The sequence below is a fragment of the Protopterus annectens genome, chromosome 9.part0, assembly GCF_019279795.1.
Source record: "Protopterus annectens isolate FY-2018-M chromosome 9.part0, PAN1.0, whole genome shotgun sequence".
Taxonomy (NCBI): domain Eukaryota; kingdom Metazoa; phylum Chordata; order Ceratodontiformes; family Protopteridae; genus Protopterus; species Protopterus annectens.
Genome location: NC_056743.1, coordinates 1458344953 through 1458360796, shown reverse-complemented (window position 1 = coordinate 1458360796; position 15844 = coordinate 1458344953). Strand labels below are relative to the sequence as shown.

Genomic DNA, 15844 nt, shown 5'->3' with positions numbered 1-15844 from the left:
TTAGCTCCATGACTTAGACCGAGAAAGCCCAGACTATGCCCCAGCTGACTTGGGTTTGAAGACCTAGAACAACTGGTTTATAGTACAGTCCTCTGCATCTAAAGCATTCTCATCTATGTGGGGGAGCTGTGTGGTCACTGCAGCATAGCAAGTAACCTACAGATGTAGTTCAGGAGCATGTAATTCTGTTAAAGGGCACACACCATCCACCACAGTGCCAAGGCATAGGGAGTAAAAAAGAAACACCCTGCTAGCTGTCATAATGGTGGGCATTCCACGATTGGTCTTTTTCCTTCATGAATAGTCACCTGTTTGAGTCAGGAGAGGGCTGATAACAGGTCACACAGAAAAAACAGATTTAAAAATAATTGTTCAAGATGAAAGAGACAGCAATATTTTAAACCATCTTTCAAGTTAACATACTTAAGCAGATTAAGAGCTATCTTATAAACTCCTGCAACCTTATAAAATGTCACCATTTTCTGCTAACCCTATACTCATTTTTCCATAAAATCTGAAGCAGCACAGAACATATTACTGGACATCATGGCACCACACCTACAATCATCTTGGTATAATTTCACAGAACGTATTACTGCACATCATGGCACCACACATATAATCACCTTGGTATAAGTTCACAGAATATATTACTGCATATCATGGCACCACACCTATAACCACCTTGGTATAAGTTCACAGAATGCATTAATGCACATCATGGCACCAGACTTATAAGCACCTTGGCATAATTTCACAGAACGTATTACTGCACATCATGGCACCACACATATAATCACCTTGGTATAAGTTAGCAGAATATATTACTGCATATCATGACACCACACCTATAACCACCTTGGTATAAGTTCACAGACTGCATTAATGCACATCATGGCACCATACCTATAATCACCTTGGTATAAGTTCACAGAACGTGTTACTGCATATCATGACACCACCCCTATAATCATCTTGGTATAAGTTCACAGAACATATTACTGCACGTCATGGCGCCAGACCAATAATCACCTTAGTATAAGCTCACAGAATGTGTTACTACACATCATGGCACCATACCTATAATCACCTTGGTATAAGTTCACAGAACATATTACTGCATATCATGGCACCACACCTATAATCACCTTGGTATAGGTTCACAGAACATATTATTGCATATCATGGTACCCCACCTATAACCACCTTGGTATAAGTTCACAGAACGTATTAATGCATATCATGGCACCACACCTATAATCACTTTGGTATAAGTTCAGAGAACGTGTTACTGTACATCATGGCAGCATACCTATAATCACCTTGGTGTAAGTTCACAAAACGTGTTACTGCATATCATGGCACCACACCTATAATCACCTTAGTATAAGTTCACAGAATATATTACTGCATATCATGGCACCACACCTATAACCACCTTGGTATAAGTTCACAGGATGCATTAATGCACATCATGGCACCATACCTATAATCACCTTGGTATAAGTTCACAGAACGTGTTACTGCAAATCATGGCACCATACCTATAATCACCTTGGTATAAGTTCACAAGGTGTATTACTGGACATCATGGCACCACACCTATAATCACCTTGGTATAAGTTTACAGAACGTATTACTGCACATCATGGCACCACAACTACAATAACCGTGGTATAAGTTCACAGAATGTATTACTGCACATCATGGTACCATACCTGTTTTCTACTCCACCATCAGTCTATTCATATTATAGGTCATTTGCAAAGTTTCTGATTTATACATTCCTGCACAAGCAATGCACAGACTAAGGCAAAACTTCCACTTAAATTCATATCACATAAATTATGAAGCACTTTTCAGTTATGTGCTTATAAACATAAAGGTAACATACCTCATGTTGTTGATAGTTGAAACGTCCTTATTGACTGATGAAAGTTTTTCTTGCAACATGCCAATAGTTATAATAAAGAGGATTAGGTTTATCTGGAAAGAAGACAAACAGACATTTTAATAAGAAGGGCAAACTGAATAATATTCAGTAGAATACTTTTGCAGCCATGGTATGCAATTTATTTTCAGCACTGCTGGATTTTATATAACAAGAATAACCATTGTTAGTGTACCCCTTTCATTCATTCTCATTTTGTAAGACATATGTAAAACTATATCAGTTACTGCTATTATATTTCAGCTAAGTGTTGCCAAATGTGTTTATGTGTGTGTACATGTACATATATATTTAGAGTATATTCAGAAATTTTACAAACACAATTTGCTGACATCCACAGCACTGAAAAAAAACATCAGCTACACAGATCACCATCAACCCAATATATTGAAACATAGTCCACTGACAAGCCTACAACATGCGCACTATCTAATGACTACAAACACACCTTTGTAATACTAAGAGGCTAAAACATTCCTTTGTGTTAGTACTCCTAACAACTAAAGTACTTAACCGCACCACACGAAGCCCAAATCTAACATCTACAAACCTGTATTTCACTGTCCGCACATCATATCTCTCAAACTCTTAGCACAAGAAATCTGGGCAAAACCAAAAGCAGTGGTGAGACAAAGACCAAAAATCAGGGACATAATTGTTTTTGTAAGCTTAAGAGTGTTGCTTGAATAACAGATTTTGCATTAGTATACTTTTTCTGAAGGATATGAAGTCTGGTTTGTCATTATGTATGAGTTCTATCCTCAATGATTTTATAGAAAACCACAAATTTCTTGAGGAATACACCAAGATATGAGGCAGAAATGTGGATATTCTGCAAAATTCTGCACATTTGACAGGTATGCCTCCTGAAAAAAGATGTGTTTTCTTTGCTTGTTTGTTTGTATTGATGTAATACATTTTTGATCATGTCAGCACAATGTAAAGCTGTTCGACAATGCAATCTTTGGATGGGGAACTATGACTCCAACTCCACAACATGTGGGCTATGCCTGCAAACCCCTTACTTATGTATACTGACTCCACAGTCTGGCAAACACAACAAAAGGGAAACCACTACATTAAGGCTATAGTTGACTTAACAGCAGTCGACCATAATAATGATTGTGTCCTGTGTAGTTGATTAAAAGCACCATGTAAAACAGGTCAACAAACTGTCTTGCCAGCAAAGTATGCAAGCTGCTCTACATCTATATATCTATATCAATATCTCTCTATCTAGCTAGCTATCAATATACCAATATATAGATAGCTAGATATACATACATATAGTTCACTGTTGCAGTAGCCTAAGCTATATAGGATGTATCCTGCTGATGAGTGGACATCTAGACAAGTTCCAAAGCTTTAGGGCACTTTTTACACACATTCACTTGCATAACTGCCCTATGCTCAATATTAGATCACTGTTACAGTAGCCTAATCTATATTGGATGAGTACCAAAGCTCAGAGAGGGTGAAGAAGAATCAGAGTCTAAGAATCCTTGTAGAATGATCCTAGAAAACCCTGCCCTGGCCCTAGAGGAACAATAAATCTCATAGTGCTTGGTTGAATTACGAAGAGGAGACCAAGTTGCTGCCTTTAGAATATTTTTAGAGTTCACCTCTTTCAGAAAAGCAGCAAAAGTAGCCATAGTCCTCATACAATGGGCTCTGACTTTGCCTGGAAGTGCCTTGTCATGATATGAATAACAAAACTGAATGGCAAAGGACAGCCATTTTAAAATAGTGTGTTTTTGTGTGTTTTGATACTGAGTTTCCCTTTTCCTTACCATCATAAGGAATTAATAATTGGTTACTACTCATGAAGTTGTTTGTCAATATAGTACTTGGTTTATCTGTGGACATCCAGAGTGTGAAAAATGTTCTCAGTTATTTTTTTGGTTCTGGAAAGACTATAGAAAGATGAACTCTCAAACCACTTTTGGCATGAAAGAAGAGTTGGCTCTCAAAGAAACCCTGTCTTTGTGAAATGTGACATGTCCGAGTCACCATAAGTGTCTACATCTCAGATACTCTTCTAGCAGAAATCATACCAATAAGTAACACTGTTTTCTAAGATATGAACTCTAAATTAGCATCATGAGCTACTTCAAAGGGAAACATTTTCCAATACAAAGCTAAGATATAAGGGAGAAGCCACCCATTTTCAAGGTGGAAGTATATGTAATATCTCTTTCAGAAACTGATAAAGAAAGAGTGGAATCCATAGGCAGACAGTGGAAATGGCCAAAAGATGAACCTTAATGGAAGAGCAAGAAAGGCCAGAGGACAATAACTCAAGCAGGTATTGTAGAACAAAAGGTGTTTGAGCATTAGAAAGATCCCATTTCATTTTCTGGCACCAACTACAAAATATTTTCCACTTAACCATATCTGATTTTCTAGTTGCAGGTTTCTTAGCCTCATTTAATAAATGCTGTAGGTACTCACCGAAAGAGTGCCTAAAACATACTAAACTGTTATTATTCAGGCTATTATATGAAGAATTTAAAGACTGAGGTGGATCAGAGAGCTCAGAGTTATCAGAGGAAAGAGTGAGCAAGCAAACTGGAACATTTCTGTCCATGAGAATGAAAAGACATTTGTCTTCTAGACTTCTTTGCGAGGAGTCCTGGAGCACAACTTATTTAACTGTCTGTTGCGAACAGAGGCAGACAGATCTAATTGAGAAACTCTATACAGGTAGATGATTTCATGGAAAACCCCAGGATGTCACTTACAAACCAGAGCATCTGTCCTGGTTTTGGTCAGCTTTTCTGCTGCAAAATTCTGCTGTTATAAAATATAAGTAGCCTAAAGAGACAGAGTGAGTTGTAAAACAAATTCTCAGGCAAGCATTGTTGAACTGCAGTCCTACTGCCTGTCTTTTTTTAGGATTGTTTGAAATGTTTCTTATAAAAGGCCCCTGGGCTACAAGGAAAGTTTCAATTATATTTGGTGACTGGGAAATGAAAATAATTGAGAAACCCCTTGTATTATTTTTGCCTTATGTGTGAAAAAGAAAGATCAGTGATAATTTTTTTTTCATATCATGAAATGAGGCTGGAAAAACTTTGACTTAGGAACATATTAGGCAGGAAATCACAGGGACCATAAGATGCCTAGCCATATATACCTTTAAGAAGACCAGCTTAAAAGTTCCTGCCACCCTTTATAAACATTTACTAGTACTCACCTCCCAATTTACTGTTCATAAGGCTATAGCAGAAGTGTGAAACTTCTTTCAAAATCTATCAAAGGCTCTCCCATCCTTGTCTAAAGGAATATGGTTAAAAGCCAAGACAAAGAAGTTGATTTTGAAAGGGAAACAGCTGCAGAATCTGCCCCAGTGTTTCCAAAGATAACTTTGTGGGGGCTGAAGTCTGCCTAACTGAAGAACAGCTAGCTGCACTGAAAGAAACCTTTAAGGCTACCAAAACTGGAGGATTAGCCAAGTCTGAGGAAAACCTACTTGAAATAACTCATAGTATCTCTTCTGGGTCTCAGACATTCATTTTGTTCTAATAATTCCTTAATTCTGCCCCGGTTTCAGAAAAGGATAACTCTTCAGCTGTGGAATGCAGTGATATACTTTTGATAGACTCAGATTCACAATTTTCTGATGTAGAAACCTGGGAGGCATAATTCAACCCTCTACTTCCTGCTCAGCAGATATGGAATCAGAAACTGAAAGGGAGAGACACTCTTTTCTTTTAAACTGGATAAAAGATTCAGGGTTTAATAGCTGAAAGGCTTTAAATAAACCCTCGCAAAAAAAAAAAATGCTCTTTTGTTCCTTTTACTGAAGGGATTGAAAGAGCAGATTTGTGTTTAGGTTTATGCATCCCCTTCCTCAAAGTCTCTATAAAAACAAAAACATTCTGATATTCAGTCATCTCGCTGGGAGTCTGATTCCTCAGTCTGGCTCTGTAAGAGTAAGATATTTACTCCTTCATCCCATCCCTGCAAGAATAGTTCACCTATGGCCAAAGTGGAAGTGTAAGCAGCCTTGAAGGACATGCTTATCTCTTTGTTCTTAGGACTGCACAAGGGGCAAAGCCACAGGAGTTGAGAGGAGCCAACAGACAACTTAAGGGCTATAGTGTAGTCACAGAAGTCACCTGCTGAAGGCCGAGGCATAGAGAAAGGCAGAATGAAAACCAAAGTCTCTAGAAACTTTTCCCTTCTTGGTGATTGGATGGGGATCTTGTAAGTAACCGGAACCTTACTCCATGACTCTGTGAGTGAAAGCCTTCAACTTTTAATTTTCTAAATATAAGAGAAGGAACTACACCTACTCCTAAGAGCTTTAGGGATAAAAGAATGCAAATTGGACAGCACTGAATGTCATGCTCCTTCACATAGCAAAACAGACAGGACATGTGATGATCTTTATAGGGAATCTGATAACCACACAAACACTTCCCATTTCTGTCAGACATAAATGCTGAGAAAGACAGATAAAACCTTTCTGCAAAAACAGGAAAGAAGATTCCAACAAGGTACTTTTCTGTCCACTTAACAAGCTAGCTGGCTGGTGAACCTGAGAAGTCAAAGCTGAAAGAGAAACTTGCTAGAGGTAGCTTCAACAGCAAAAATGTCCTGATTTTGGTGTCTGTGCAATTATGTTTTATACTGGCTTACTCTAACACTCTAGCAGGCACACAGGTTAGTGGAAGTTGCCCTAAAGCTGTGGAAGCTGGGTGGACATCCAGTCCTTGGCAGGATACTTCCCATATAGCTTAGGCTACTGCAACAGTAACCTAATTGTGAACATTTGCCTTAAATTCATCCTATAATACTATGCTTTTACAAACCACTACCAAAATAATTGCATCATTATATTGTCACCTCACTGAACAACTTAAAAAAAATTCAGCTCTCCATGCAACAGCTAGAGCCTCACTATAACTTTCTACTTTCACATTTAAACTGATCATTTATTAGTTGGCTAATTTTAATAATGTAAATACATTTACATATCTCCTAATCCCATACAAAACACCTTACTTTGTTTATCTGACTATTCACAGACTTGAAACTTTTCTCTAACTCTAAATCTCATGATCATGCAACTACTAACAATTACTAACAATTTACTACTACAACTTCTATTACTACTATTTATATTATGCCTTACTTACCATCAGTTTTACTAATTTAAAGTGTTATAGACAAAGAAAAGTAAGTTTGTTCCTTCTTATAGATCGGAAGTACTGATGACTTCTCTTTTGTAATCTGGCTACAAAATGTTTCGCCAGTTAGGAAAGTTTCCTTGCAAATGCATTAAAAATTCTCTTAAATGTTTAACTGTGTCGTTTACCTCTTGTGTAGCATATAGCAATTAGCAGTGTTTAATAAATAGCTGTTTACTATGTGTAATGTCACAGATTTTCATTCAGAATTTTAAATTGCAAGATTTTAAGTCTCGTATATGCAGGTCTCATACTGAAATATTCAAATCTTGTGTGTAATTCAAATTTCATATTGCACTTGTACAAAATTTGTTTTCACTGATTTATATTATGTTTTATCTGACTGTAAAATCAATATAAATTGTTGGTTTTGTTGGCTCATGGTCTAGATTATGGCTGAATGGGTTCTCTGGGTTAACCCTCCTACATGCTTAACAAATTGTAAATAATTATAAATAATGTTTTTCAGAGCAGGTTTTTAGAGTACCATATAATTGGGAAGACACATCATGGAATCTGTTACATTCTGCTAACTGTAAGTACAATTGTATACTGTATTTTGCACTTTTAAACCATATTTTTGCTATATTGCTGATTTTTAAGTGTGCTTGCTGATTTGTTGCACTTTTTGTCTACTGTAGCATAGACTAGATTCAGACCTGCTGAATCTGGTTCTGTTTGTTACACTGAGCACTAAACCAGGCTATCTTTTATTGGAGAGGGCTCCCTGTTCCCTTGTAGCAGGAGAGTGCAGTTACGACTCATATGATTGAAGATTGCTAGAACAAGGTTCAGTTTTGAGCTTTTTTATTGGTTAAATAGTTTCATTTGGTTTGCTCACTGTTTTACAACAGTTTCACAGAGTTAGGTGACCAGTCCCTGCTCTGCTGTATTCATTGGTTCAATCCAAGGAATCTGTTGCATCCTGTTAACTCTTAAGTACAATATTACTGTATTTTGTACTTTTAAACTGTATTTTTGCTATATTGCTGATTTTTTTTAAACTGTTCTTGCTTATTTGTTGTACTTTTTGTCTGCTGTAGCATAGACTAGATTCAGACCTGCTGGATCTGGTTCTGTTTGTTAAATTGAGCACTAAACCAGGCTATCTTTTGTTGGAGAGGACCCCCTGCACCTTTGTGGCAGGAGAGTGTAGTTAAGGGCTCATCTGAATGAAGGTTGCTGGCACAAGGCTCAACTTTGAGCTTTTTTATTTGTTAAAGTGTTCAATTCAGTTTGCTCACTGTTGCTACATAAGCTCCATGTTTGCATTAGTTTGCAATTGTTTTAACATAGCTGCACAGAGTCAGGCGACCAGCCACAGCTCTGCTGTATTCATCTGTGCACCATCACGCACTACCACACAGTGAGGGTAACCACTGGTGGTTATAGACAGAAAAACCTTCAGGGGATAAATTTTCCCTTAGTAGCTGTTCATGATCTGGCCAAGAAGTCCTTAAATTGCACTTTGCTGCACAGAGAGCAAGCTCAGCTACACTTTTGCCCCTTAAACAGTCCCAAAACCACCACATCTACAATAGTTTCATAACATTTAGAGAACACCTACTAGTGCAGACCATTTATAGATTACCCTATTTGTATAGACCCAGTTTAGATCAGTTATACCACACCCCTCCTTTTTCTCTCCCCACTGTGAAAACAAGATTTAACCTAGTTTTATGCATGGTCAGTTTCCCTCCATTTCTCTTACCAGACTGATTGACATGAGTAGCCTGAGGTAGTGTAGCCACTGCCTCCTATACACTGACAACCCTCTACTATTAAATCACGCAAGTACAATTTGTGAGAGATGCATCTGCACTAAGAATGTGAAATCCTTGCTCTTTCTCACACAAAACAGTTGCACTGAACAGGTTGCCACCTCAAATACTACACCTCCTACACAAACCATGCACTTAATACATAAACACTCATACGTGGAGGTACTCACTAGAGGTTTACCTAAACATCACAGACTTTCCAAATGCAAACATGCTCCACCTAATACAGTACCTACAGTACTCAATACACATAAAAACACAAGCACCAGTGTCTCAAAAAATAAGCCTGTAAGACAAAGCACATCTAAACCAAATTTTTTAGTCATAGATGACTCCATTGTGAGACACACAGATGTCCCACTCACCAGGCTGGACAAGGGGAAGGTTACAGTCAGCTGTCTATCAGGTGCCAGGATCCATCAGATTGCACATGCACTTAAGTCTCTCATTAACAAGTACCCTTATGACTCCATCATAGTTCATGTTCATGTGAATGACTTGAGATGTACCTAACTGAACTATACGAAAAGAGACATGACTGAGCTCTATGAATAGGTGTCCCAGGCAGGTATGTCCCTAGCCTTGAGCAGTATTCCACCCTCACCTAGGATGATACCATAATGTAAACAAAAAAATGATCCTTCATCAAATCCTCTAAAAAAAAGACCACACAATGAATGTGTCAGAACCAAAGAAGGAGGAGTATCTATCTTCATGAAAGATAAATATACCTGTAGACTGGTTAGACAGGAAAACTTCATGGAGTTACTACAAGTTCAACTAACTGTGGGTAAGACCCCCCCCTTCATGTCATCACTAGCTATATGTCCCCTTCAATGAACCAAGATAGCTACTCTGTTTATTTGGGCCTACTTCAGTCAATCAAATTAAAACCAACACTCTAGTCATGGGAGATTTTAACTATCCCTCTATTGACTGGGAAACTTATACAAATACTAAGATGCTTGCACAAAGGTTCCTGGACTTTGTTAACACTAATGTAATGGAACAGTATGCAACCCCACAAGGGGATCAGATATTCTTGACCTTGTCCTCATCAACATGGGTGAATGTTGCACTACCACAAGTATAGGACCCTCACTGTTTAAATCACAAATTAGTAACAGTTGAAGTAGCTATAAGACCTGTACCCCTCTTAGATGAAATCAGGCTAAAAAAATTCACCAAAGCTAATTATTCCCTCCAAAGGGATGGCATAAATAATTTCCAATCTCCTATTTCCACAGATGGCATTGACAACTATACTAAGGTATACACAAATGTCCTCTACAAACACTTATACAAATATATTGACATAGCCGTACCTGATAGGATGAAACAAGGTCCTCAAGATGTCCTTGTGGACATCTAGCATTAATAAGTTATATAACAAGAGGAAGACGTTGCTGTCTAAGAATAAAAAAAGACAGGCCCCAGCACTTCCTTTGCTTGAACAAACAGACAACTTGTAAAATCTTATAAGGGCAACTTCAGAAAAATTGAGCAACCATAGTGACATATAACTATAAGGCATTCTTCAGCTATAGTCACAACCTAAAAGGTAGGACCCAGACATGTGCTGAGCTAGCTGTGGTCCTGCTAATACAGGTAACTTATTAGCTGACAGGTTTAGCAAACACTTTACCCCCCATCCCCTCCAAACATTCCACATAGCATTCCCTCTACACCTCCCCCACCTTGTATCTCCAAAGAGCAAGTCATCAATGCTCTCTCCAAGGCCAAACACGCAGCCACTGTGGGACCAGATGGCATCCCAGGTTGTGTTTTAATGGTCTTAAACATGAGTTAACAACTACATTAGGCACTGTCTTCAACAACAGCATGGATACTGGTTTTGCCCCTGCTGAATGGAAAACAGCAACCGTCACCCCCTTTCATAAAGGGGGTACAGCAACAAACCCTGGGAACTATAGACCACAAGCTTAACCAGTCTTATCTGTAAGGCCATAGAATGAATCATCATGGCTCTTAATATAGGTGATCTCCAAACCCTTGATCTGACACAGTTTGGTTTTGTCAAAGGCAGGTCATGCCTACCTGGTGGACTTCCTCAAAAATGTCACCAGAGCCATAGATGAAGGCAAATCCATGCATACACAGCCTACATGGACTTAGCCAAGGCCTTTGACACAGTCCCACATTCAGGTATTGTTGATAAACTCTCCCACTTAAATATCAACCCTTCTGGCATCAGGTGGGTTGCTAACTGCCTCATCGACAAATTACAGTCAGTCAAAGTTGAGGACATAACCTCAACCAGCAGACCTGCCGTCAGTGGGGCTCCACAGGGGTCAGTGCTGGGCCCCCTGTTGTTTGGAATATACAGTACAGAGTCAATTATCCAAATGAATTTGGATCTAGGATAATTAAACTATTCGGATAATCAAACATATAACTGAACTGTATAAAAAAACTTCTAAAATCTTTTTTTTTCCTTTTTCTTTTTTTTTTTTTTTGCTCACAGGGAATACACCTTTCAACTATTCAGTGATTCCAGTGGACAATAAAGAATATTTTTCACACACAAGCAGCTACAAACTCAAAAAGCACGCACAAGCAAATACATATAATGTTTACATATTCAAACATTTCCTACCCAAAAACTTTGGAAGGCTGCATTCTGATAATTGAAGTTTCAGATAATTGACATTTGGATAATCGACTCTCTACTGTAGTTCTCAGAAATTCAGGCCAAAACAGAGGGGCTATGGCTGACTAAGTTTGCTGACAACTGGAAATTAGGTGCAATCATTTAATCCCCAAACAATGTCATTATACTTAAACAGGGACTTACACAGACCAATGATTGGTGTCAAAGCCATGGACTCAGACTCAGTGCACAAAATATGCATTATCATCCCCTTCAGTAAAAATGATGTCCCAGCAGACTATCATATAAATAATAATACCCTAAGTAACAACTTAGTAGTGAGAGACTTGGGAACACAAGTTGACTGCAGCCTAAACTATCCCAATCTGTCTACACTGGTAAGGAGGGAATTCTACATCATATACCTCATTAGCAAAGGCATTGCCTCAAGAATGAAAGTGGTGATAAGAACCCTGTACTCATCCCTCATCAGGCCAATAACTTAGTACAATGCTCTCTTTGCTATGTACCTTACCAGGCACCTGCAGCAGCTTGAGAGACCTCAGAGATTTCTAACCAGTAAAATTCGGTGTCATACATTAATAGACTGAAATCACTGTCACTGTACTCAGTACTTAGAGGAGACTTGTGTCTGTTCTATAGGAAAATCTTGTATCCAAACCTAATGGAAATGCTGCAGATCCGCAAGTCAAATGGGACAAGGGTCACCTGCTCCAGGGACCTTAACCTGGCCTGCAAAATAAATAGGACCTGTTGGAGAGACAGATATGTCTTTCAGAGGTTGACACTCCTCTGCAACAGGCTACCAGTTCACATCAAACAAAGCCCCTCTATGACCATGTTTAAGCATAGCCTGGAAGACTGGATGGAAAACCGTAAATTCCTGCCTGGGATTTCATCTATGACCCTCCTAGATATGGGCAGTTTTTGCTAACTAAGATCTCGAGTTTATGCAGGATCTTTTATATTGGCTTTCTCTAGCATTATATTGGGTACACACAGTTAGGGTTATAAAGACCTTTGGGACAATAGCCCAGTAACTGCCTATGAAACTATGGGGAAATTTCAAGTTATAGTTTTTATTTGGAAGTCATTTGCAATTGACACCTCTTCATAAGTACTTCCTTACCTGTCCATGGCAAATGGGGTAGGAGCAGCCATCTATGAGGCAGTTTGGTAAAGATTCATAAAGCTGATGGAGCCAGAACTGAAGAGCATATCTCTCAACCTCTTAATGCAAGAAATCTGGACACAGCTTAAAATAATGGGGGGAGGGGAACAAAGGTGAAAAATAGGAATAGATTGCTGTTATAAACTTGAAATGCTTTTGGAATAATAAGATTTGTGTTAGAATGCATTTTCTGAAGGATGTGACATAGGTTCATAGGTGTGTACTAGGCTAATGGCCCTGGAGCCTTTAAAAGCCTAGCCCAGAGGATTACCCTGGCATTTTGCCACCTGACCTTAGTCGCCGCTTAGTAGGCGATATGAGACAGAGAATAGTTGGAGTTTTTTTATTCTGTCCATACAGGACAAATGCTTAAGGCCTAGGATCCTCTTTGTGAGGTACTTTTGTGGCCTCTCCAGTTGTTGCAGATGTTCAGTGAGGTACATGCCAAATGGGACATTGTACTCAATGATTGGTCTAATGAGGGAAGAGTAGAGGGAGACAATTACCTTTTTCTTCCTGGATGCAAAACCCTTAGTAATGAGATGTGGCACATAGGAGGACTTTCTGACCACAGTGGCAATGTGTTGGTCAAAAGAGAGGTTGCTGTCAACCTGTGTTCCCAGATCTCTTATAACACCTTCTGTGTTCAGTGGACTACCATCGATATGGTAATTCATGGGAACTGGGTTTTTCCCAAAGGGGATGATGACACATTTTTTGGCATTGAACTTAAAGCCATGGTTCTGACACCAGTCGTTGGTCTCAGTGAGGCCTTTCTGTAGGATGTCAGTATCACTTGGGGAGTTAATAATAGCTCCCAACTTGCATTCGTCTGCAAACTTTGTCAGCCAGTGTCACTTCATGTTGGCCTGGACTTCAGAGAAGTAGATACCAAACAGGAGAGGACCCAGGACCGAACCCTGTGGGACCCCGCTCGTGACAGGTCAGCAGTCTGACTTGGAGTCAGCTACTTTCACACTGTGGGTTCTACCTGTGAGCCAGTTTGCAACCCACCTAGTAATATAGGGGTTGATGCCTAGCCTAGTGAGTTTTTCTATGATTCGTGAGTGGAGAATGGTATCAAAGGTCTTGGCCAGATCAATGTAGGCTGTATGAACCACCTTGCTTTCATCCACAGCTCTGGCAACTAACTCAAAGAAGTTTTCCAAGTTGAGCAGGCATGATCTACCATTCAGAAAACCAAACTGTGTGGGATCCAGAGTTTGGAGATTCCCTATATCCTTGTTTATTAGGTCCATGATGATGTGTTCCATAGCTTTGCATATCAGACTCATCAGGCTAATGGGGAAATAGTTCCCAGGGTCTGTAGTCACTCCTCCTTTGTGGATAGGGATGACTGTAATAGTGTTCCATTCAGTAGGGACAAAGCCTGAGGTGAAGCTGTGATTGAACAGGGCACACAGGTGAGGTGTCAATTCACTCTGTAGTTCATGTAGAACACAGCCAGGGATATTGTCAGGTCCCATAGAAGCTGTATTCTTGGCCTTGGACAGTGCTGTTTTAACCTGTGCAGCAGTAATACTGGGAGCCTGGTAATCTACTGGTATTGTGACTGGTCCCTTGGGGAGGGAGAGGGGTAAAGTTGGCACTGAATCTGTCGGCCAGTATACTGGCAATATCTGTTGGCTTAGTGTATGAGGTACCATTGTGTAGTAGTGCAAAGCAAATCTGGGTATTGCCGTGGAGATTCTTTACATAATTGTAAAAGGTGTTGTGGTTGTCTTTACTATTTGCTGCAATTCTATTTTCATAGCTAGTTTAGAGGATTTGATGAAGGATCTCAACTTTTTGTTGAGGCTGATAAGGGGAGCTTTTCCAGTCTTGGGACTTCACCTTATTCTACATCAGTTTCCTCCTTCTGTTGTAGAGTTTGTTTATGGCAGGGAACCACCAGATTGGCTTCCTTTTTTTGAAGGAGAGAGTCTTGGTTCTATTGGGTATGGCTAGATCCATGCATTTGTGTATGTGTTCATACAGTGTATTGGTGTATGATTCGACAGTCATACAACTGATCTCCATTTGTATGGGTGCAGTAAAGTTAGCCACCTCTGTTTTTAGGAGCCCAAAGTTAGGTTTGGAAAAGTTTTTCATGGTGGTTACCTTTGGGGGAGGGACTGGGAAGGATGTGGATTTCCAAGGTGATTAGTTTGTAGTCGGATCTAACCAGGGAGGAGTTGACTATTAGTGTAGAGTAACAATCGCCCATGTTAGTAATGACCAGGTCAAGGATATTGCTGCTACTAGAAACATAAAAACATCTTAAACATCTGAAACTCAAATGAGTGCCATTATTTAGTGATTTCAGTCTTCAGTGATTTAACAGAAAACCACTCATTTTATGAGGGGTAGACCAAAAATATGAGGCAAAAAGATGGTCAGTTGAGATGTATGCTGAAAAGCAATGGCCTATATGCTGGAACTTGTTTTGGAAGACTTGAAAGCAGAGTTTAGTTAAAAGTTTACTTTATTTATTTATTTATTTATTATTTTGGAAAACAAATCAGATCTGGAGCTAACCTAAAGGGACAAGTAGGATGCTCAATTTCTCAGCACACATTGATTTTCTTCCTCTGGTAAATGATATTAAGCTGAGGTTGTGATGACTCACTAACTGACATATAATAATTACTTCTCTGCAAAACCTGAGATTTTTTCCACCCTGTTTCTAATTGTACCATATTGCTTTACTATTGTCTGCACTGAGCTGAAGAAGGCATGGCTGAAAATCATCTTAAAATGCTGTTCATACTTATTGAATTATACCTGCAGTTGCATTAATGGAGAAATTTAACTGTTGTAGAGACAAATGACAATAAACTGAAATCATTGAAATTGTATTCACACAGATAACCTAATGAATTTGTCATTAAACACTGACATGGGATTGATATTTTCAATGACAAGTTATACAGATTTGGACAGCATGAAAGGTCATTACTTGCTAAGTTTGATACTGTATCTAAGGATTCCAGGGAATACTCATCTTGATTCTATACTTTTTTAATGTTCAGTGAGGCTTTCTCAGGTGTATACTTGTTTGGGAAACCCTCAATGTGCAAGAAAACATATGCATCCTATTGTTAGGTATTGTTA

The 15844-nt window shown here is 39.0% G+C and overlaps 1 protein-coding gene across 1 annotated transcript in view; it reads right to left on the bottom strand.

The window, feature by feature from the left end:
* LOC122810699 (adhesion G protein-coupled receptor E2-like) overlaps window positions 1-15844 on the bottom strand; it is a 343450-nt gene that overhangs the window by 266059 nt on the left and 61547 nt on the right. The window contains exon 4 of the mRNA XM_044082264.1: window positions 1895-1986. Coding sequence (XP_043938199.1) covers window positions 1895-1986 — 92 coding nt within the window. The remainder of the gene's footprint in view (window positions 1-1894; window positions 1987-15844) is intronic.